The following is a 21,762-nucleotide window of genomic DNA, read 5'->3' as shown; positions in this document are numbered from 1 at the left end:
GGTATGCAGAGAGGTGTCGGCAAATTATGTCCATTCATTCTGGGCATGTCAAAAGCTTATGACCTATTGGGACAACATATATGTAACGCTCAGGGATAGCACTACTTGGAGTAATACCAGATAGTACTTAGGGACGGGCGTATTTACTTTAGCTATCAAATGTATCACTACTCCGTGGCTGGATCCAGAAACCCTACTGACAGGCCAACATTCCCATCCCTGAAGCCAAGCAGCTAGCTTAATAAAATATCGTCAGTAAATTGGATAAGCATTGCCAGGTCCGGTGAATGTTCACCCAACCTTCACATAAATCATCTCCTTGTGCTCCTTTTTATTCTGCTTCACTTGTATTTTCTCCATCAAGTACGCCATCCTCCTCTCCTCCTGCTCTCTGAAAAAGGATGCAGAGATTTTCTTGCGCAGCCGTCTGGCGTAAACCTCGAGGAACACCAGAGAGTAGCTCATCAGCCACAGACATCCCAGCAGGACTGTGACTCCCAGGTTGGGTGCCGAGGTTGTCACATCACAGAGCGATGGCTCGGGATCGAAAGTCCACTTGTAATCCCTGTGGAAGTTTGTCAGCTCCCGTGTGACACAAGACTGTGGGATGATACAGAAGGCAGGGGGGAACCACTGCACCTATCAGAGGATTAAAAAATAGAGATGAAAAGCCTTAAAAGTAAGGAAGCAAATACTGCAGGTACAGTAAAATGTCTTACCTTATAATCGACACTTATGCTGGCAGTTGTTGGTGGAAAGTCCAGAATCCACGGCAGAATTGCCTGAACTATGTGATACACAACATGATCCAAGGCTACTATTAAAGCTATTGCGATGAAATATAACGTCACCAGAACCAGTGATATGAAACAGGAGGTACATTCCTGACTTGTTATTTTGCAGCTTGGGAGACAAGTTTTATCTTTAGCATTATGATTCGCTCTCTGCCAGAGCTCTTTGGAGATGTGGCCATTATCAAACTGAACTGATGCCAGATAAGATTTCAAGTAGCGTGCAGATTCAAAGATTAGTAGAACAACAAAAATGGCAGCAAGGATCCGGTTTGACAGCAGTTTGTATTCTTTCAGCAGGTTCCTGGCGTGTGAGAAGTTGACCTCTATCTGCCCAATCATCTTAGTAAACCTTCCTCTGACTTCTGACACATCAACATGTGTGAAATGATCCAACTTCCTCAAGTTGGTGACAATGCTCAAGTCTTCCCTCCTTGCTTTGATGGTTTCCTCAACAAGGTCTTTCTTTGCTTTGTTCAAAGGTTCAGATGAGTTTAACAAAGTCTTTGTGAAACCCTCAGCAGTACACTTGAGGATGCGAGCGACCGCCCCTACGTTCACTGAAATATTAGGGATGACATTCAACACTAGAATCATAACAGAGGCTGTGATGAGGAGTTTGCGTCCCTGTTTGGTGCAGACAGTGGGTAGAATCATGGTCAGCACACAGCGCAGAGGGTGACACAGGAACGAGACCAGGAACATGGCCACGCTGTAGATGCAGGCGGTCTGAATGGACCCTTCATGGTTGTATTTGAGAGTCTTTGATAGCCAGTGATGAAGCAGGCCGCCAGTGACGATGGCGAGTGTGAAACAGAGAGACAGCTGAGTCAGTATGTCTCTGCCAGAAGGTGCAGGTGCAGAGTAAACATCCCAGAGGTAAAGCAGGACAGATTTTAAAATCTGTCTGCAGGGTCCTGCCCTGTTCCTGAGGAGAGAAAACACAACCTGAATTAAGTTACAGAATAGTTTGACATTTTGGGAAATATTTGCTTTCTTGCTGAGAGTCAAGCCCTTAGGAACAGCGCCAGTTTATCATAGTGGCCAAACCATGGAATTACAACTTCTGGGTCTGTTATATGATGCCGTTGGGCCCAAAAAGACCTTTTCCCATTAACTTAAATATGAAAGAGACATGTGTTAATCAGTGGATACATTTTTTTTTGAGCATCACATCTCCTGCAAAATGAATCGTTTCACTTATTGGGATTTGATCCATTTGGTCTGATAACATTTCAAATGTCTAAAAGCGTTGCACAATTATTTATTCCTATTCAAGTTAGTGGAGGATAAAACCAGAAGTTAGCTGCTTGGTCGGCAAAAGTCTCCAGTGCATTCGCTCTATGGGCCCAATGATGTAGAAGATCCAGGTCATATTATAACCGGAAGTTGAACATTTACGCCATTGTGCAACTTTCATAGGACTGAATGGGCCCTTGCTTGCAAGACTGTATCATGTTCTGTTTATACATCCATGCTTTCATGTTTGTAGGTTTCCTGAAGGCCACTGTAGGTTCAACTACACACTTGGTAGGAGGTGTGGGGGTGAGCAGAGATGTAATTCAGTTGCTTGCAATCTGCAACCTCACCACTGAATGCCATTTAATCCTAAATACGGCTCCTTTAACTGGGTGGCATAATTAAGTTCGGGCTGTTTTGAGTGACAGGCTATCTGCTGACATTGCCCTCAGTCAGATCCACCCCTCACTCCTCCACAGCTCCAGCCTCTTGTCCAAATATGGTCTTTTCTTGCTCCAAAAAAGATGACTTCAGCCGTTATGACGTGAGGGTGGTATTGATCCTTTCATGTATCTCTTGGCAGAATAAGCAAATGAGCAAAATTCCCCAAATGTCACACTATTACTTCAGCTATGAAGGAGGTGATTAGCTTAGTGTAGCATAAAGACTGGACTGGAGGAAACAGCCTAGCTCTCCCCAGAGTTCGAAAAATAGGTTTAACAACATCTCACAGTTTTACTAATCGGCACAGTGTATGTTTGTTTAATCTGTCCACAAACAAATGCAAAACAAGAATTTGTAGTTTTAGGAGTCGTCAGGTTTTTTATTTCTGTTCCGTGCTGTGTCTTCCCTGTTAAACCACAATTAGACATTTCCCCTTTTATAACTTATCAAGAAAACAAATAAACTTATTTCCCCAAAGTGTCTAACAATTTACTTAACTCCACCAAATGAAAAACTCAGAGGGGGGACAGTTTTGCACAAGATACTTTCCCACATGAAACTGATCACCTTTAACCACTATAAGACTGTGAAATGAGTAATTAAACTAAACATGCATTTGTCAGTCATGTAGATCCTAAAAGTTATAAACCACATACCATTATACAGCCATTACAGGACTAACTAGATGGATGGATAGATATATATATCCATAGACAGATAATTTAATTTGTAATGTCCTTTAGGAAATCATTGGACCAATAAGGCCCTATTAAAAATAATTAACAATAGTTAAAATAACTAACCGTTCTTACCTGACAGGCGCAATAATACTCTCTCTGATGAACTTCATTCTCACTGTGAAAATATGAGATGAAGGACAGCTGGGAATTGTTTCAAGACTGAGCATTCAAAGAGGAACTTCTCACAACAGTCACTGTCATGTTGGTATTTGTGGGTCGCCTACAAGTTCTCACGTGGGAAATGAAAAGACAGCTGTTCTCCATGTAAACCATACATGACACAAAATCATATGTAGAGGCATGATGTAACCACACACACACGCACGCACATACAATGTGACAGGGGTCACACTCTCAGAGTGACATAAGATCTGGAAATTTCATGCAGTTGGTACCTGTTTCACTCAGCTCACTGAGTGTTATGTTGATGCCAGTGTGATCACAGATAATCTAAATCAGTGGTTCCCAACTGGTGGGTCGTGGTCCAGAAGTGGGTCGCGGGTCCATTCTGAATGGACCACATTTGACTCACAAACGTGTCGTTCATAGAAAAACACACTTCATTTTTTAGAGCAGTGAATTTCTGCCACAAAGATTTTATTTCAAAGTGCTGTTTCCTGCTGTAGAGTGAGTGATTAACAGACAGCTAGTTAACACAGACAGCAAACTATCTCAAAGACGTGGCCAAACACAAGTATGACACTGAGTGTATTAAACTGTGTTGACCTTGAACTAAAGACATGGCTGGACCAGTTGGGAAACACTGATTGAAATCATGTTACACTTAAAAAAGTGAATCGTTTGACACTTCAAGGCTGCATTCAGGATCATTACAGATTCGTTTCCTGTAGTACGGTGATACTCAACTTGCTTTGCCTGGGGACCACTTTTGACAGGTGTCAAAGGAGCAGTTGCAAAAGCCCCATACAGGTCAGGTTTAAGCAGGGGTGTTTCTAAGATTTGAGGATATTTGGGGCTTAGCCTTGACCTCTGTTGGGGGTCCTGGGTGTGGGGAGTTGACGCTCATGAACTGCTTTCACTTAACTTGAGTACATTCACTTAAGCAGGAAAAAACTCCCACAGGACTCTGATGTAAAAAAAGATAAAACAAAGCATTTTTGCTTGGGTCCTAAATTGAACTGACTTAAAATTATCCTGGTTACATGAACATGAATTAAATCAAATGTTTTAAGCTGACTTTTTAACTAATTATTAGCTTATTTAATGAAATAAATTATTTACCTCCATCTCAGATGAAATGTTATGAAAATTGTCACACAAGAGACCCTCCCCTGGCTCTTTTTTGGATAAACAAGCTCTATTTTGATGCTTTGTAGGCACCCTGTTGCCCATTGTGAATCAGCTTATTTCCATTGTGAATTAGAAAATAGTTGAAGGGCCACACGGCACCCTGTCACAGGCCACATTTGGCCCATGTGTCACAGCTCAAATTTCTTAGGTTTTGTTTTTTTAAAGTTCATTTCTTCATGTCGTTTCCTGTTTTACTTTGAAACTCACATCTCCTCTCTTTTCAGATTACTTCACTTCCTGCCCCTGTGTGTTTTTCCTCCCTTTTGATGACTTCACCTGTGTCTGATTGTCTGTCCCGCCCTGATTAGCCTCACCTGTGTCTTGTTATCCTTCAGAGTATTTAGTGTGTGTCTTGTTTTCTCTCAGTGCCAGTTTGTCTTAGTTCCTTGTGTGTTTAATGTCCAGGCTTTTGTTTCCCAGTGTCCTTTTCCAGAGGCCCGTACTACGAAGCCACTTCAACTTACCCCGGATATCTTAGGTTATCTGGCTTAACTAACCCCTAACATTGGCCATCTGGATAGCTGGTATTACAAAGCTGGTTATCAACTACCTCAGTTGACTCTTGGTTTTCCTATTGTCTGTTGATTGACACAGCCTCTGCCTCATCCCTGTTGAATTTGTTTACCTTCTCTGACTGTCCTGTGAACTGAACATACCGTTTGACCAGTAAAAACTGTTGTTTTACCTGAACTGTCTCTATAATTGTGCGTTTAAGTCTTCTCTTACCTCAGGCTGCTAGTTTAGTTTCACTGCTGTAGCATGTTTACACTCTTTCCTCCAGTTTGTCACACAAATATAAAACTGTTGACAGATGCATTTTTTCCACCTAAGTAACAAACTGCAAAAAGAACTATCACCCCAGATTTGTTTTATCATGACACAAATCAATAAAAAGATGAATGAATTAGCATTTGTTCTGCCACCACCAGTTGGTTTCAGCTGGGTGTCCCGTTGCTAGGAGCAACCACGACTGGCAAAGTCCTACAGCAGATTAACTGACATTCTGTGGCTAGTGGCCACCACCATTTCCAGAGCTCCACGGCAGTTTAACAGACACTGTTAATGCTGTCAAATCTGTGACCAGGCTAAATATTGACAGACATTTTTTATCTACTGCCCAAACACTCTTGAGAATTATCAGCTGTTGTGTGATTGTTGATTTGTTATTTAGTAGAATTTAGTTTATCATTAGCTTGCTGCTAACCAAGGCTAGTTGTCCTGAGGTAATGTATAGCTAATGCAACATTCTAAGTAACTTTTGGGATAACAGTAGTCTACTACTTTTACTCTTGTGTGGACTCTGATTATTACTGCTGGGATTTAATGTTGTTCTTTAGCTGGTGGTACTTTTTTCATCATGACATGACAGACAGTGATGCTACTTTGTTATGAAGTCTATACTTTAGTGATTGTGGTTTCCTTGTTACTGTTCTTGTTGAGGCAGCATGGTGGTTAGCATTGTCACCTCACAGCGAGAGGGTTCCTGGTTCAAACCCTGGAGTGGGGGAGCCCCTCTGTTTGGAGTTTGCATGTTCTCACCTTGTCAGCGGGGGTTTTCTCCAGGTACTCCAGCTTCCTCCCACAGTCCAAAGACATGCAGGCTAACTGGTGACTCTAAATTGTCTGTAGGTGTGAATGTTTGTGTGTCTCTATGTGTCAGCCCTGTGATAGTTTTGCGACCTGTCCGTGATGTCACCCACAGGTTCATGGACTTTATTTAAAGTGTGTCAAGCTTACTACATAGTTGTGCACCTACACTGATAGTGAGGACAGAAATATATTTTTAGAGCCCCACAGGACATTATATATTTCATAAACACTCTCAACAACACACACACACACACACACACACACACACACACACACACACACACACACAGAGTATCTTAATGACTCATGTACAGAGGTGAACAGATTTTAGGATGTGTTTGAAATAAGAAATCTTTTATCTCACTAGAGAAAAATAGGATTTAATGTGAATTGTGAAAAAGGTAAATTACATTTATTATCACAACTGAAAAGATATTTCTAATCTGCCTTTGTATTCTCAAAACGCAATGACATCAATCAGATTTGGTTCAGATCAAAGTTTGTGCAGACTGCTGGGTACATCCTGTCCTAGTGTGTGGGGTTTTGGTTGAGTATTTTATAACACTCAGTAACGACCACAGCCTTGCACAAGTTAACCATTGTTGTGGGCCTCCTGATTTCAGGCAGTTTACTACAGCAAACAAACACTCTTAGGAATTTACAGCTGTGTGCTCTCTCATGGCTCTCTTAGTGTCTGCAGAGGCAAAATCGTGTTAAAATATGTGTGAAATCTGCAGTGGTGCAGCCACAGATCATCGAAGCCTGAGCACTGACAGTCACGCTTTGTTGTTTCTATGCAAACACAACTTAGCAAGGTCCTTCTCTTAACATTAAACCTATGTGCAATCATTACAGGCAAATACAGAGACCACGTGCAATTCAATTATCATCATCATTTATTTGTAACAGCAGTTACAAATTTTACACATTCATTGGTCATGATTCATACTCTAATATAGAAAAGATTTAAAATATTGTTTATGTGCTACGGCTTCAGACAGGCACCGATAATACATAAACAACAAACATGATCTCGCAGTGATTTTCACCAAAAATATATATTTTATAAGAATTATTCACAGAGGTTTTTCTTATTCTTCCAGCAGAGGTCAGTCCAGTAGCGTCAGTGAGAACAGCATACTCTGCAGACTGACAGTTTTAGAATATGTATAAAATACTCCAGAGCTCTGGCTGTCTCTGTTGTTTAGCTTAAATATCTCTCCCGTCTGGTTTTAAGATGGCAGAAGGTGAAATAATATAGCTGGTTTTTAAATTGTTGCATCATTTTTAACGACACTTAAGTATCACAAACTCATTAAATTCATCTCAACAGGTAACAGCTGAAGGTCCCAGTGTTTTCTGATATTTTGGTGACATTATAGACATCTACAAACCCTGTGTAGTGTTGAACTTTGTACAATCTTCTGATACTCAATGGGTGAATAATCAGAGCGTAGCATTGAGCGACTGGACCAGTGATAGATGCACATCAGGAACAACTGCAGACTTATTGGCTGCTTGGGCCCATTCTGGAAACGTACCCAAGTTAAACATGGCAACGCCCCAAGTGTTCATGGCCAGAGAGACTGAGAGGATGCCCAGGATGTTCATCACGATGCCAGTTTTCACCTGAGAAAACAGGAGCAGAAAACATGAAGATGCTGCAGTGATGATAGATAACAATATGTGTCAGTGTCTGATGTGAGGGTCTCACCATGTCTTTGACCAGGAGATGCCCCGAGGCGAAGGCGATGGAGTTGGGTGGTGTGGACACTGGCAGCATGAAGGCATATGAACATCCTATTGTTGCAGGCATCATGAAGTACAGGGGATTCACTGAGACGTGCAAAGCCTACAGTGATGAAGACAAAAAAAGATCAGCATATTCTTAGGAGAGGATGTAAATCATTTCATACCTTCAGTGGCACCATTATTGCAAACATATTTCATATGGAAAAACATTGTTTAAACCCACCAAATGTTCTTTCTTTTTTTAGATTATATTTTGGTCTTTTTGCCTTTATTGACAGGACAGTTTCAGGTGTGAATGGGAGAAGAGAGAGGGGGCGACATGCAGCAAGGGGTCGTGGGCTGGAATCGAGTCCATGGCCTCTGCGGCAAGGACATTGCCTTTGTACATGGGGCGCCTGCTCTACCTACTGAACTACTGGGTGCCCCTGTACTGGAATTTCTATCTTTGTTACCTTAGAAAATCTAAAATATTCAATCCCATTTTCATTACCATAGAGAAAAGCTGACATTCAGGGAATACAAGTTTAAATTTTATGAAAAGATTAAGACAACGACAGCTTTTCTTGGTCAGTAGCAGAGAGCAGCACCAATAAGAGAGAGCACGAATGTGCAGCTGGTACAGATGTACCAATACTGCTGAAAATAAGTATCAAAAAAGGTGTGAAATATTAAGTATTGATATTTATTGATAAATCAATAGTTTCGACAAAACTATCTTCACATCAGATTGACAACTGTGAGACTTTTCTTAGGATTATCAATGCTTTTAGCTGAATGCTAAGATTAGCATGCTAACACATTAGTAAAAATGCTAAAAATTAGTTATCAGTTTTGCAGGAATTTAGTCATATATAATATATAATAAGGGAAATGGACAAATTCCAATTACATTAGATGACAAGTTCACCAAATTTATTACAGTTCAGTTACAAAAATGAATTGCAATCCAAGCCCAAAGAGGAAGAGGGGGATTAAATGTTCAGCTCACAAAATTGCACACACAATTTCCACTTACCCCTTGGGATATGCAGGTAGTTTTGGTTTAATGCATCCAGGTTTAGAGATATATATCTCCAAGATTTCTGCCTCTACCCCAGTAGAACTAAGGTGACTTGTATTTTTTATTTAGAAATTACATTTAAACCAATTAAAAGCAATGGAGAGATTATTTGTTTGATAAAGGAAGAAGTAGAAAAGGTTCCAGGGAAAACAGTTCAAATATGATCATCCCAAAACCTCAGCAAATAAATCCAAAACTACCTGCATGACCACGCATCACTAGACAAAAGTAATGTGGGTGATCTTTAAGAAAATTCTGTGTGGCCATCGTTCAGTCAGTTTTTAACGTAAAGAACTCAGGACACATTTACTAAGCCTCCTATACATCCTGCAAACTATTCTCCGTGTGTGTGCTTTGCAGTATAGGCACCGCTGCAAAGTACAAATCTCCAGATAATGATTACTGACAACAGCAGTTAATGTCCAACAAGCTACAAACACAAGAACATCTATTGCAAGAGTTGAACAGGCCTACAAGCCTTTGATTAACACAAAGAACGAGGTCAGGAACAAACCTCTGTTCTCTGTCCAGTTCATGAGATTCCACTGTTTTGTGTTGTAACTGAGTCTCTGTGTTTGGACACCTGACTGTCAGTGTGTTACTCTATAAACTGATGTGAGACCTGCGGTGTACTAAAAGGCTTTCAGAGGTAGGCTAATTATATTGTCATTGCTGCAAGAAATGCACAATTGATTAAATCAAGTTTGGAATATAAATATATGAAAATGTATCCTTTAGCCAAAATATGCAGCCGGGGAAACAGGAAGTTTCTGCTTCATTTTAAGTCACATAATCTACATTTGGCCAATTCATCATGAGGAGCACACAGTTTAAATAAGTCTACACAGTCGCTAAATGTCTTTTAGTTGAACACCAGTCTTACCAGTTCAGCAATGACAGGTAAAAATATGATAATTGTTGCAGTGTTGCTGGCGAACTCAGTGAAACAGGCCAGGAAGGCAGTGATCAACATCACAGCTGCAGCAGGAGGGACCTCGGCCAAAGGCTGGAGGTGGCCTCCAAGCCAGGAGGCGAGTCCAGACTCCTGCCAAACGCCACAAGATCAGAGTCAAAGGTCAGAGATCAAATTGGAACATAATAAAGCGCAGAGAACAGCACCACACTGAGCGGAGCAGCACAGAGCTGACAGGAGAGATACTTGAACTACACAGACAAATAACGTAAACTTTTCAAAGCTAGAGTCACTAATCCTGATTTCAGCTGGACAGAAACCTCAATGGAATAGTTCAACTTTTTGGATAAGTAGAAGATTAAAAGATTAAAACAGTGCCACTCTTATTTAGATATATATATATATATATATATATATATATATATATATATATATATACATATATACAGTATATGCATAAATCAAATTTGATATAACAACCAGCAGTCAGTTGGCATAGCTTAGCATAAAGACTGGAAACAAGAGCAAACAGGTAGCCTGGCTCTGCCCAGTGGTAGAAAACTCCACCTACCAGCACCTTCAAAGTTCTCTAAGTAACACATTATATCTAGTTTGTTTAATCTGAATAAAAGCCAAAAGGTACAAATGTGATGTGATGGTTTTACAGGAATCTGTTATGTTGCCAAGGAAAATATGAAAGAAGGAAAGGTCATGACATCAGTGACAGGGTTCAAGGAGCCAGACTTTGGTGTCAGTTCTGTTGGAGTCAATCACACTTTAACCCATTGTGTCTTTGATGTTTTAACTTTCGTAATGTTGACGCATGTTTTTCATCTAAATACGCACATTCGTTTTCCTTGTTACTGGTCTCCAAACAGATCATGTTTCTGTCCAGCACCTGCATTTAAAGACCCTGTGTGGTCCAAAAGAACTAACACTACATCATGAGTATACATAAGCGAACGGGGCAGGTCCAACCTGTTATCACTGACCAGACATTATAACCAGATCAGTTCTTAATGCTTCTGATTATTATTCTGGCTGGACTTAATGATATGACCTGTCAGTTTGGTTAATATCTGCCAAATGTGGACTTGACCGTGTGCTACAATGCCTTGCAGTTTGCCTCAGTGATTTACTTTCGTGCTAATGTTAGTCATCTAACGTTAATTACTTAGCACACGTAACAGTCATGACAATGATTGAGCTTGAGAGGCAGACACCACAGCTCCCTGTCTATTTCTTTAATACCTCTATTGCTTACTGACGTTAACGTTCAAGATTAACGTAGGATGACTCATCAGAGATATTGCTGGCTAACAAGTACGGGCAAGAATGAGGTTGCGGATTCAAGTGGCTGAAATTAGTTTCCTCCGTGGGGTGGCTGGGCTCAACCTTAGAAATAGGGTGAGGAGTTCGGACATCTGGAGAGAGCTCAGAGTAGAGCTGTTGCTCCTTTGTGTCAAAAGGGGTCAGTTGAGGTGGTTTGGGCATCTGATCAGGATGCCTTCCGGGCAACTCTCGTTAGAGGTGTTCCGGGCACGTCCCACTGGTAGGAGGTTCCGGGGCAGAGCGTTGGAGGGATTATTTATCTCGTCTGGACTGGGAACTCATTGGGGTCCCCCAGGAGGAGCTGGAAAGCATTGCTGGATAGAGAGACATCTGGAATACTTTGCTCAGCCTTCAGTTCCCGCGACTCGGCTTCAGATAAGCCATTGAAAATGGATGGATGGATTAACAGTTTGAAGGTTGATTAGTTATTGATAATCAAATAAATGTAGCCTTCAATACTACCTGCTAACAGCAGGTAGGTTAGCTACTTTGGACCCCACAGGGGCTTGAGCTGAGCTAGGTATATACAGCTGATGGACAGAGCCATGATCTGTTTTCAGACACATTTAGATCAAAAACATCAGTAAGCATCATGTAATGTGTGTTTTTTAATCTGGGTGAAGGATTTTTCAGTCAAAGGTGAAACAACAAAGATACGATGGGTTGAAGTGTGATTTGCTGTGCTCACCCCATGGACTCAAGTAGAACTGACACCAAAGACTGTCTCCTCGAACATATGACCTTTCCTTCTTTTATTTTACCTTGTGAAACTCCAGGAAGTCACAACTACCAGCCAAGAACTATTCTAGCACCTAACTCCCCATAAAACCACATTTCTCATTTTTATCCGAAAGACCCAACTATAGGCATATCGTGATGATTAGTGTAGGTGTATTCTGTTCAGTTTGGACAGAGCCTGTTTCCCCCAGCTTCTTAATCCTAAGCATGATGGATCTGCTGTTGACTGTAGCTTCATTAATCACACAGACAAGAGAGCGGCACTATATCTATCTTTTGATCTAACTTTTGGCAAGAAACCAAATACATATATTTCCCACAATGTTAAACTACGAAACATGGCAGAACATGAAAGCCTAACCTCCCTTCATTCCATAAGTTTATGACTAACGTAATTACAGTGCCCATTATGTGCCAACATGTTTACCTCACAAGCCTTTGCCATAGCGAAGCCGCCTCCGAGCAACAGAATGATGTTCCAGGGAACAGATTGCTGGGCTTTCTTCCACGATAGGAGAGGGACATAAGGAGTGTTTGTAGCTGAGGAAAAACATGGAAGAAAACACTCAATGAAGAACCTCTATGTATACATCATTTTTATATCAGATATAATAAAATCATAGTCATGTTTTATAAGCACAATGTTTCCTACGATATCACTGGTGTCTGCTGATTCAATATGAGATAGTTCAGTAATTTCTGAATTGGTAGTTTACAACTTTATGAATAGCATAAGCAATGTCTTGTTTACTTCCTGTACACAAAGTGGGTCCATGTCACAGCTCCAAAAGATTTCACTAATGGCATGTTTTCATATTTTTACAGTATAGCAGTAATTTGAGCTGAAACTATAAATCTAAAGGAGACCCAGAGTTTTATTTTATGTGTTTATGTTTTATTATTTGTTTTAAATATTTCATTTGTATGTTTTATACATCGATGATGACTTTGCTGTCATCTTTGATCATCTTTGATCTTTGAAATCTTCTGGCACAGAAGCTAAACAATGTACTGCTGTGGACAGGGCTGAAGCAAAAAGCACTTTAGCCATCTGAAAAATCCAGATCCATGTAAGAGTACGCTACATTTAAATATTTGCTCCACTTTACCTTACACATTAACCGAATGGTACTACGGTAGACCAGCAACTCAGTGTTTTGCCACGTGAAATTATTGTTTTTGTTAGTGGAGTCTGATGGCTTTGATATTATGGCTTCAACTCCCCGCTGGACAAGGCTGTCTGAAGACAAAATAAGCAGTGAAAATATTCTGAATATAGCATTCACTTCAACTGATATGTTTTTTTTTGGTGAGCATTTTTTTAGGAGGCTAAACGATTGCTCAGCACTGTTTAATTTTAATGTACGTGACGCAAGGATTTTCTACCTGGAAGTTACTGTGAATAAACACTGTGATTTGGTCTATTCAAATTTAGTTTTCATTTTTCATTTATTTTATTTATAAGGACAACACAAATGGATAATTTTCAACTGCAGTCCTTTGGCAAGATGTTTTAAAACCTCTCAGATGATAAAATTCACAGGACAAAGACAGTGATGACAACAGCAAACAGAAAGATAGAACACAAGCCATGCAAATAAACAACAAACAGCACAACAATACGTACGATACAATAACACAGCACAACAACCAGCATGTTAACGCAAAAAGCCATGCAAGCAACATGAAGCAACAGCACACAGCTAAGCATCACATGCAGACACACAGAGCAGCAACACACAGTAAACACAGATACAATACAACAGTCATTACGTAGAGCTTAATAAAATCTTTAAAGGTGCAGTTACAGGTTAGTAATATGGTTAGGTGCACTAACACACAAGCCACACAACACAGGATTATCCAGGTTGTTAATAACAGATATTTTACATATAGTCATATTCAAAAATGTTTTCACTTTATGCAATACACAATTAAATTACCACATTACCATTGCATCAAACCCATACATAACCCATACATCATACATTCAAAGAAACCCTAACAATCTCAGTCCATCTAACATCCATCTTACAAAGATGAAAGGAAACCTATTTTACTTTTTTTTTTTTTTCTGGCATGTTTTCAGGTCATCAGCTGCCTTTTAAAACCCTTTGCTGTAGCTCCTTGAGAAATAAACCATATCAAATTGTTCCAGTGAGATACAGCTCTATACATTACAGGTTTTTATATAGCACTGGTCTTTGGTTGTGACCCCTCCTCACCTGCCATGTTTGAAAATCGTGTTTAGCTCCAGATAATGTTTTCAAATACGAACAATATGATTACGTACTGATTTTGAATGCTATGTTTTGGTGTGATAAAGACAATTTTGCACTCTGGTATTCTCTTTTATTCTAAAAGCCTGGCCTACATTGAGAGGGACAAATGAGCCCCATGAGTTGCTTTTCTTTCTTTCTTTTTTTTGTGCGCTTGTGTCCAGTGGTTTATTTGACCAGCTGAACATAATATACACAACTGCACATTCACACGTGTCTCCAGCACACACATAACATGTGCGAACAGTTTGTACGCATGCTCATACACACATACACACACACAAAAACCCTAAAGTGTGACAACATAGTTTTGAGAGATTATTCTAATCACAGAAACAGAGACTCTACAGTTTAAGCTCCAGACAGGAAATTTACTAAGACTCTCTAATCTACATTATTAACATTCCTCACCTCACTTTCAGTACTTGCAGTAGTTGTTCTGGAGACATAATGTCTTTGAAACTTTGACAAATATTTGGTCATCAGTATTAACTTCTAACTCGTCCTGATGCAACGTCACAAGCTGCTGACTTGGTTGCTTCCATTTGCTATACCCCTTGATATTTTTACAGCATTTCTTTATTTATACAACAACCTAATTATCACTGTCATTAAAATACTGGATTACATATTAATTATGACTGTAATCAGATGGCTCACTGACCTTGAGGGTCGAACCACCAGCTCAGCGAAGGTTTCTGCGAGGGGAAGAAGAACAATATGGAGACAATGATCACACCAGTGACTGCGTCTGAGACGTACCTGCAGGACAACGAGGTGGGGATCATTAACAGAGATAGATAATTAACAACCGTCTCAATACATGGATTCTGTGATCATTTCCAAACAGGAAAAATATATCATGACAAGCAAACTGCTTTGTGTTTTCATCCTTTCTTACCCTTTTTTAAAAAAAACAGACCAGCCGGTGACAAATTTAGGATCTCTTGTGAACAGCAGAACGGCAAACAGTATGAAAAAGAAAGAGATCGCTCCCTCTGCAAAACTGAAATTGAAGTTGAGAGTCAGTAAAAAGGCTCTGTGATTAAAACTTTACTCATTCACCTCATATTGCATGAGATTTGAAGATACACAAGTCCTCACTTTATTGGCCCTAGTTTTCTGTAATCTTCCTGTATTAGCGCCTTTGCTCTGGCCTCTGCCTGGGCTCTCCGGTCGTGTTTCGTGAAACATAATCTGCATAAAATAAAACCACAAGTGACACATATTTCAAGAAAAGGAAATGAGAGAGGAACATTATTCCATATTTAGGAAGAGAAACAAAAGTTGGTAACTCTGAATGTACAGTTATCAGCATTTTTCCTCATATCAACATAAAACCATCATGAAATCTGGTGTTTATTGTCTTGACTAGAAATGGTAAGGATATCAGAACAAATATAATTCTAACATGATTGCATACAATTTTTAAATCTGCAATAAGGAACCGTCTGACGCCATTACCGCATATTCAATCCCCCGTGAAGGAAGGCGATCCAAACCCATCCCAAAAACAGGAAGAGAAGCATGAGCGGGAAAGCGAACGCAAACCAAGAGCCAAAATTGATGAGGTCGCAGTCTGGAAAGTAGCTGTAAAGCAGAAGGAAATGTTTTTGTGAAATTGCTGGAAAAGGATTGTTTTCAATGATGCAAAGTTTTCACTGCATAAATGTTGCAAGTTACCTTTTCAGCTGTCCAATCAGGATGAGGTTTGGTGCAGTTCCTGTCAGCGTGGCGGTCCCACCGATACTTGCTGCATAGGGAATACAGATCAAGAATCCTTTCCACACCTTCATCCTATACTCTGCCTCCGATCGGATCTCCTCTGCCGTCCTTGTGTCGCTCTGCTCCATCCCATCCGTCCTTTTGAAGTTTTAAGAGACACTATCACTTTATGAACTTGGAAGGTACACAAAAAAGAGATGAAACAACATAACATGAGACTTCACCATTTTGGGAAATACACTTACAGATATCTACTTTCTTAGTGAGAGTTAGACAAGAAGATCGTTACCATAACGATATCTGTAAAATAAATATAAAGTAACAGCCAGCAGCCAGTTATCTTAGCTTAGCACAGAGACTGAGAACACGAGGAAACACTTAACCTCGCTCTGACCAAAGCTAACAAAATCCATGTACCAGCACCTCTGAAGATCAATAATTAACACGTTATATCTCATTTTTAAAATCTGCATAAAAACAAAGTGAAATAGCGACAAGTGGTAGGACATTATGTCACAGACTATTTCTTGGATTTTGTTACATTCAGACAGATCTGAAAGGTAATTACCAAATCCCCTCCTGAGAGCTTCCTTGCCAGATGGAGATGCGTAACCATGGTAATCTGTGCCAACCTTAGTTCTACCAGCTATTTAAAAATAATTGTAAAACTATATCATTTCTAGAAAAGTGAAATCTTACAGTTCTTACATAGTCACTTACTTAAACTGGAGCCTATTGATGTGACAGAGCTGTTTCGGGCACTGTCCATTATGAACGTTGTTGTCTACCGCACTGCATTGTGGGATAGTTATGGGGAACAGGGAACTTGGAAATTCTGACTGCCCAGTGCAAATGGAACGCATCATATGAAGCTACAGCTGGCAGCTGGTTAGCTTAGCTTAGCATCAGACTGAAAACTGGAGCAAACAGCTAGCCTCATTCTGTTTGAAGGTAGCAAAATCCTTTGAAGCTCAGCAAATTAACATTTTTTTAAACATCCATAAAACAAATAAGCAACATTTTAACATGTTAATAAGTGAGAATTAGGTATTGGTAGTCTTGTTTTTTACCTTTGGACAGAACCAGGCTAGCTGCTTCCTCGTTATCACTCTTTATGCTAAGCTAGGCTAACTGGCTAATGGCTGTAGTCATTTACTCTATCGTTCAGACATGAGAGTGGTTTCAATTTTCTCAGGTGACTCTTGGTAGGAAAACACAGCATATTTCCCAAAATGTCGAACTTCCTTTATAAAAAAAACCCTCCAAACACCATCTGAAGGATGTTCGTGGCAAATTTTCTCAATGTTTTTCTCACCCATCTATTGACAGAATTTGTTTTTCAGTGGGCACTGAGGGCAACGACTGCAGCTTTACAGTAGACTGACCTGAAAGAGAGTGAAACAAAGAGTTTGTGTCATGTACTGTACATGAGTCGAATCATGAGTTTCAGCTCTTTCTTGGGGGGATGAAGGCCACTGTAATGTTCATATAGACTTCAGCTCCCCTCCAGCATCATCAATCACTTACCCCTTGAATATTTAACTTTGTATCTGAGGACTCACTGTATTGGAAAAACTGTACAAAGTTCACACTTAGATTACATATTAAGAGGTTTTGAGGACAAAGTTAAAATAATACAACCATCTTCGCTGTGAGCGTATACATTTTTGTAAGGTCACGTTTTGACAACGACATAAAAAAAGGCTTCCTTTTTTTTTGGTCGTTTGGGGACAGCAGACAAAACTGTAAACACAAGATTGACATATGATCACCTTATGAAGTTGATTTTTCTAGCAAACTCTTGCTTATTTACACATTCAGCAGTTACAGAACAACATGATCATATATTTGGAGTCATGATTCTGGTCACCTGTTAAATGTAATTAAAATTTACTCTCTTTTAGCTCCGCTTTTGGTCTCCACCATCTCCTGAGAAAATATCTGCGTCATTAGCTAATAAATGCTCCACTGTGTTCACCAGCTAGTTGCTAACTTTGTCTGTCTGTCTGTTTGGTGCTGAACAGGTAGTGCTCAGAGAGTTTATCAGAGCTTTTTAGCTGCCTGCCGCCGCAAGTAAAACAAAAAAAAAGTAAAAATGTGGGCCGTGAAATACCTGTCACTTTATACATTTCATCCATTGTTCAAATCAAATGATTGATTAGAGCAGCTCTAACTAGTCACACTCCATTTCAGGTAAAGGACAAACAACATACCATTTAAAATGTCATTCTCAGGGTCATTTGTTGACTTGCACTTCTCTTTAAGGGTCTTCAGGTCTCCAAACAGACTCTCCAGGATGGCATTAGCAATGGGGAGCATCATTGCTGTGGTGGCGGTGTTGCTCAACCACATGGACAGGAAGGACGAGGTCAGCATCATTCCCAGGATGAGCCTAGGAAAATAATTCAACACAAGATCTCAAATTAGTAACTTAAATCATGATCATGGCTGCTGACCTGGAAGATACTCTACTTGGAATACGGAACACTCTCACTTCCAGGATAGGGTTGGCGATATCTTATATTTTTTAATTATCTCTGTCATTTTGGTCATGTGTTTGGTGCCATTTGTGTGTTTATCTGTTTGTCAGCAGGATTACAGAAAAACTACTGGTCCAGTTTTAATGTAACTTGGTGGAAAGGTGTAGCCTGAGCCAAGGAAAAACCCATTATGTTTTGGAGCAGATGCGAATTACGGGGGATACACAAACTATTTTTCACTTAAGTTAACATTGCGAGATGAGTCATCTGGCCTTGGCGGAGGTCTGTGCTCGCTGTGTGTCCCTCTAGTTGTCAATAAATTCCATGAAAAGTCCAGACCAGCAATGTGTTCAACATTTCCCAGCTTCCCTACTGTGCCTATGACAATACGACTGAAGACATGCATTTTTAAAGTGGGCCACAAATATATAGTTTTCTTATTAAACATCCTATGGTCTCCTAAAGCAGCTGTTACTCACACAGGAGTGAATAGCGTATTTGTTGGGGACTATTTTCAGCTGCGGATTAATACACAATGGGTGCTCTGGTGATTATTATCCGCAGCGCGATGATGTATGTTGAGAATTGTTGCAGTATTTGTTTTAAATAAGAAAAATATAAAATATCGTCATCACTTAAATGTCTTTCCTATAAGTTTTCTCACCAGGCTGGTTTCACTCCGACAATAGTGAGGACCTTCAGGGCGATTCTGCGATGCAGGCCCCACTCCTCGATGGACGACGCCATCACAAGACCACTGAGGAAGAGAAAATTGGTTTCCAGGAAGTACTGAGGGCAGACTTGTTTGGATGGCAGAATTCCCAGTGTTGGGAAGAGGCAGACCGGGAGCATCGCAGTGACGGCCAGAGGGAGGGCCTCTGTGCACCAAAACATAGCCATCAGCACCACCACATAAAGACATTTTCCCTCCTAAAAGATAAGCAACATGTGGCCGTTAATGTCTGAACAAACCTCAGAATGTCACAGGGGGAAAAGAAGGCAACATAAACTGTGTTTTGCAGCTGATGGATTATACAGTATATTTTTGAGAATGTCAGCAATTTAGCATTATTTAAAAAAAAAAATTATTGTGCGTGTGTGCTACATAGGTTTCTTGGGGTACACAGGGGCCACACCCCCCCTTAATATTAAGAACATTTGTCCTCCCCACAATACAAATATGAAAGTAGGAGAGGACTTTTGATTGGACAAAAATTAAAGACATTTACAGCATATATTGATGCAGAAAAATTCACCAGAACGCAGGAAATTCAGTGTTTGATGTTCTAAAATTTCTGGCAGTGGACACTCAAATCCACCGTTTCATATGTTCCCCCGAAGGGTGTGTCAGACAGAAAGAAAATGCATCCACATGTCCATCTGTGTGCATAACAGGCATGTTTGTGTATGAAATAATAAAACTAAAATACAATGCATAAAGAACAGTGTACAGTGTGTGTGTGTGTGTGTGTGTGGCAAAATTGCAAATCACTAATCCCTGGTTTAATGTAAACATAACTGGGGCAGCAGTAGCTCAGTCCACAGGGACCTGGGTTGGGAACTGGAGGGTCACCCACTCAAGTCCCCAACCAGAGCAAATATGGAGTGAGGACTGGTAGCTGGAGAGGTGCCAGTTCACATCCTGGGCACTGCCAAGGTGCCCTTGAGCAAGGCACAGAACCCCAAACTGCTCGGGGTGTCTGTCCATAGGCAGCCTCACTCTGACACCTCTCCATTTAATGCATATATATATTTCAGGCCTGTGTGTATATGAGAACAGAGTGAAGACATTGATTTTCCCTCCAGGGATGAATAAAGTATGTCTTCTTCTTCTTCTTCTTCTTCTTCCTCTTCCTCTTCCTCTTCTTTTTCTTCTTTGTCTAATACATTGAGACTAGTGCCACAGCTAATGTATTGACTTGTACTTTATTTGAATATTACCATTTTAAGTTACTTCATTCTTCTACTCCATTCTACATTACCAAGGGAAATACTGTATTTTTTCTTTTTACTCCACTTCATCTTTTGTCTTTCTGTTTACATTAAAAACATTTGATATACTTCTGAGCTGTTGTACTAAGATTTATGGTATGATGCAGTACTACACCTCTAATTAAATCTCTCCCATATGTACTTGTTTGTGATAAAACACAATAAAAACAGGATATGGAGGAGAGTTGTAGTTGTAACACTTTCACTCTGCACATGCTCAGTTTAGTCCTTATTCTTTATGTGAGGAATTAGCACCCTGTGGCAGACACAGCCAAGTTTATAATGTAATATCATTGCCTGCTTTGAAGTTTAATTCATCAAACTTATGTCACATGTATTATGTGTCTATATAGATATCTGTCATGCAAGCTGTTAGTGCTAATGTTTTAGCTGTTAGCTGTACAGTAAGCTTAGTGGGGCCACAAACGTCTGGGTAAGTTAATAGCATGTGAAATAATGTAATTTCATATGTTCATATGTGCTGTTCTTTTCATTTATTTAAAGAAATATATATTTATTTAAAATTAAATGATCAGTTCATCAACTGGTCTTTTCTATCATTTGTTTGACGTAGCTTTTATTAAACACTCTTGTCAAAGTTAACTATTATTCCATTAGTGCAGCAAACATGCACACACACACCAAGACCAAACCATGCCTTTTCTGCTTTTGTTACAGAGGTAACACCTACAGCATTTAATAGCACACATAACACAGTTTGAACACACTGTCTTAAAAGAGCTCCAAGATACAGACAATAATGTCCAAAATGTTACAACCGTCCCCGGTCTCCCCTACTCTATGATAATGAAACTTTCTGGGCCATTCTGCAGAATGCTAATTTTTGAATGCAATTTGCTGATAAAACTCATGCACTTTTTCTTTACATAAGCAACATTTTGAATTCTGAACTTTTACTTGTAATAGATTATTTTCAGATCATGGTGTTTCTACTTTTATTTAATTAGAAGATGTGTGCACTTCTTCCACCACTGAGCCTGCATGAGATGAATTCATTCTTTAGGTTTATTCATGAGAAAATCTAATCTAGCATAGAAATCACTCACCTTCTCCGGCAGGGTAAAAAGTAAGGGCAGGAACACGAGTGGAGTGAGCAGGAGGATCAGCTGTTTGTGGACGCACCACAGCTTCTTGGACACCACTGATAGCTTCATTTCCGCAGTGAAGTTTGGGTCCGTTCAGAGGAGAAGGAGCTCCAGACTGGCTGAGAGGAGCCTGTTAGGACGCACTTTGTCCCAGTCCAGCGAAGATTAACCACACGCCGTCATACAGGTTAACTCCTCGCAGGGTGGTGTCAAATAGTTAAGAGGGACAGACCTGTCTGTCAGGCCTTTCCCACAAACCCCAGAGGAGGG

General features: G+C 40.1%; 2 protein-coding genes across 2 annotated transcripts; both read right to left on the bottom strand.

The window, feature by feature from the left end:
* Positions 1–291: 291 nt before the first annotated feature.
* ocstamp (osteoclast stimulatory transmembrane protein) lies at positions 292–3,324 on the bottom strand. The gene is made up of 3 exons (XM_050064254.1): positions 3,287–3,324; positions 720–1,719; positions 292–639 (listed from the first exon to the last, which is right to left on the bottom strand). Exons 1-3 carry the CDS (start codon positions 3,322–3,324, stop codon positions 292–294), a joined length of 1,386 nt encoding a protein of 461 aa, XP_049920211.1.
* Positions 3,325–6,993: 3,669 nt separating this feature from the next.
* On the bottom strand, positions 6,994–21,673 carry slc13a3 (solute carrier family 13 member 3). The gene is made up of 13 exons (XM_050065980.1): positions 21,454–21,673; positions 19,059–19,324; positions 18,128–18,306; positions 17,230–17,299; positions 15,873–16,052; positions 15,654–15,779; positions 15,294–15,386; positions 15,091–15,195; positions 14,854–14,951; positions 12,338–12,450; positions 9,811–9,972; positions 7,830–7,967; positions 6,994–7,744 (listed from the first exon to the last, which is right to left on the bottom strand). The coding sequence occupies exons 1-13, from the start codon at positions 21,559–21,561 to the stop codon at positions 7,562–7,564; spliced, it is 1,821 nt and encodes a 606-aa protein (XP_049921937.1). The 5' UTR covers positions 21,562–21,673; the 3' UTR covers positions 6,994–7,561.
* Positions 21,674–21,762: the final 89 nt, after the last annotated feature.

Source organism: Epinephelus moara, chromosome 16 (genome assembly GCF_006386435.1).
Source record: "Epinephelus moara isolate mb chromosome 16, YSFRI_EMoa_1.0, whole genome shotgun sequence".
NCBI lineage: Eukaryota > Metazoa > Chordata > Actinopteri > Perciformes > Serranidae > Epinephelus > Epinephelus moara.
The sequence above is the reverse complement of the archived record's forward strand: the minus strand, read 5'-3'. Positions and strand labels throughout refer to the sequence as shown.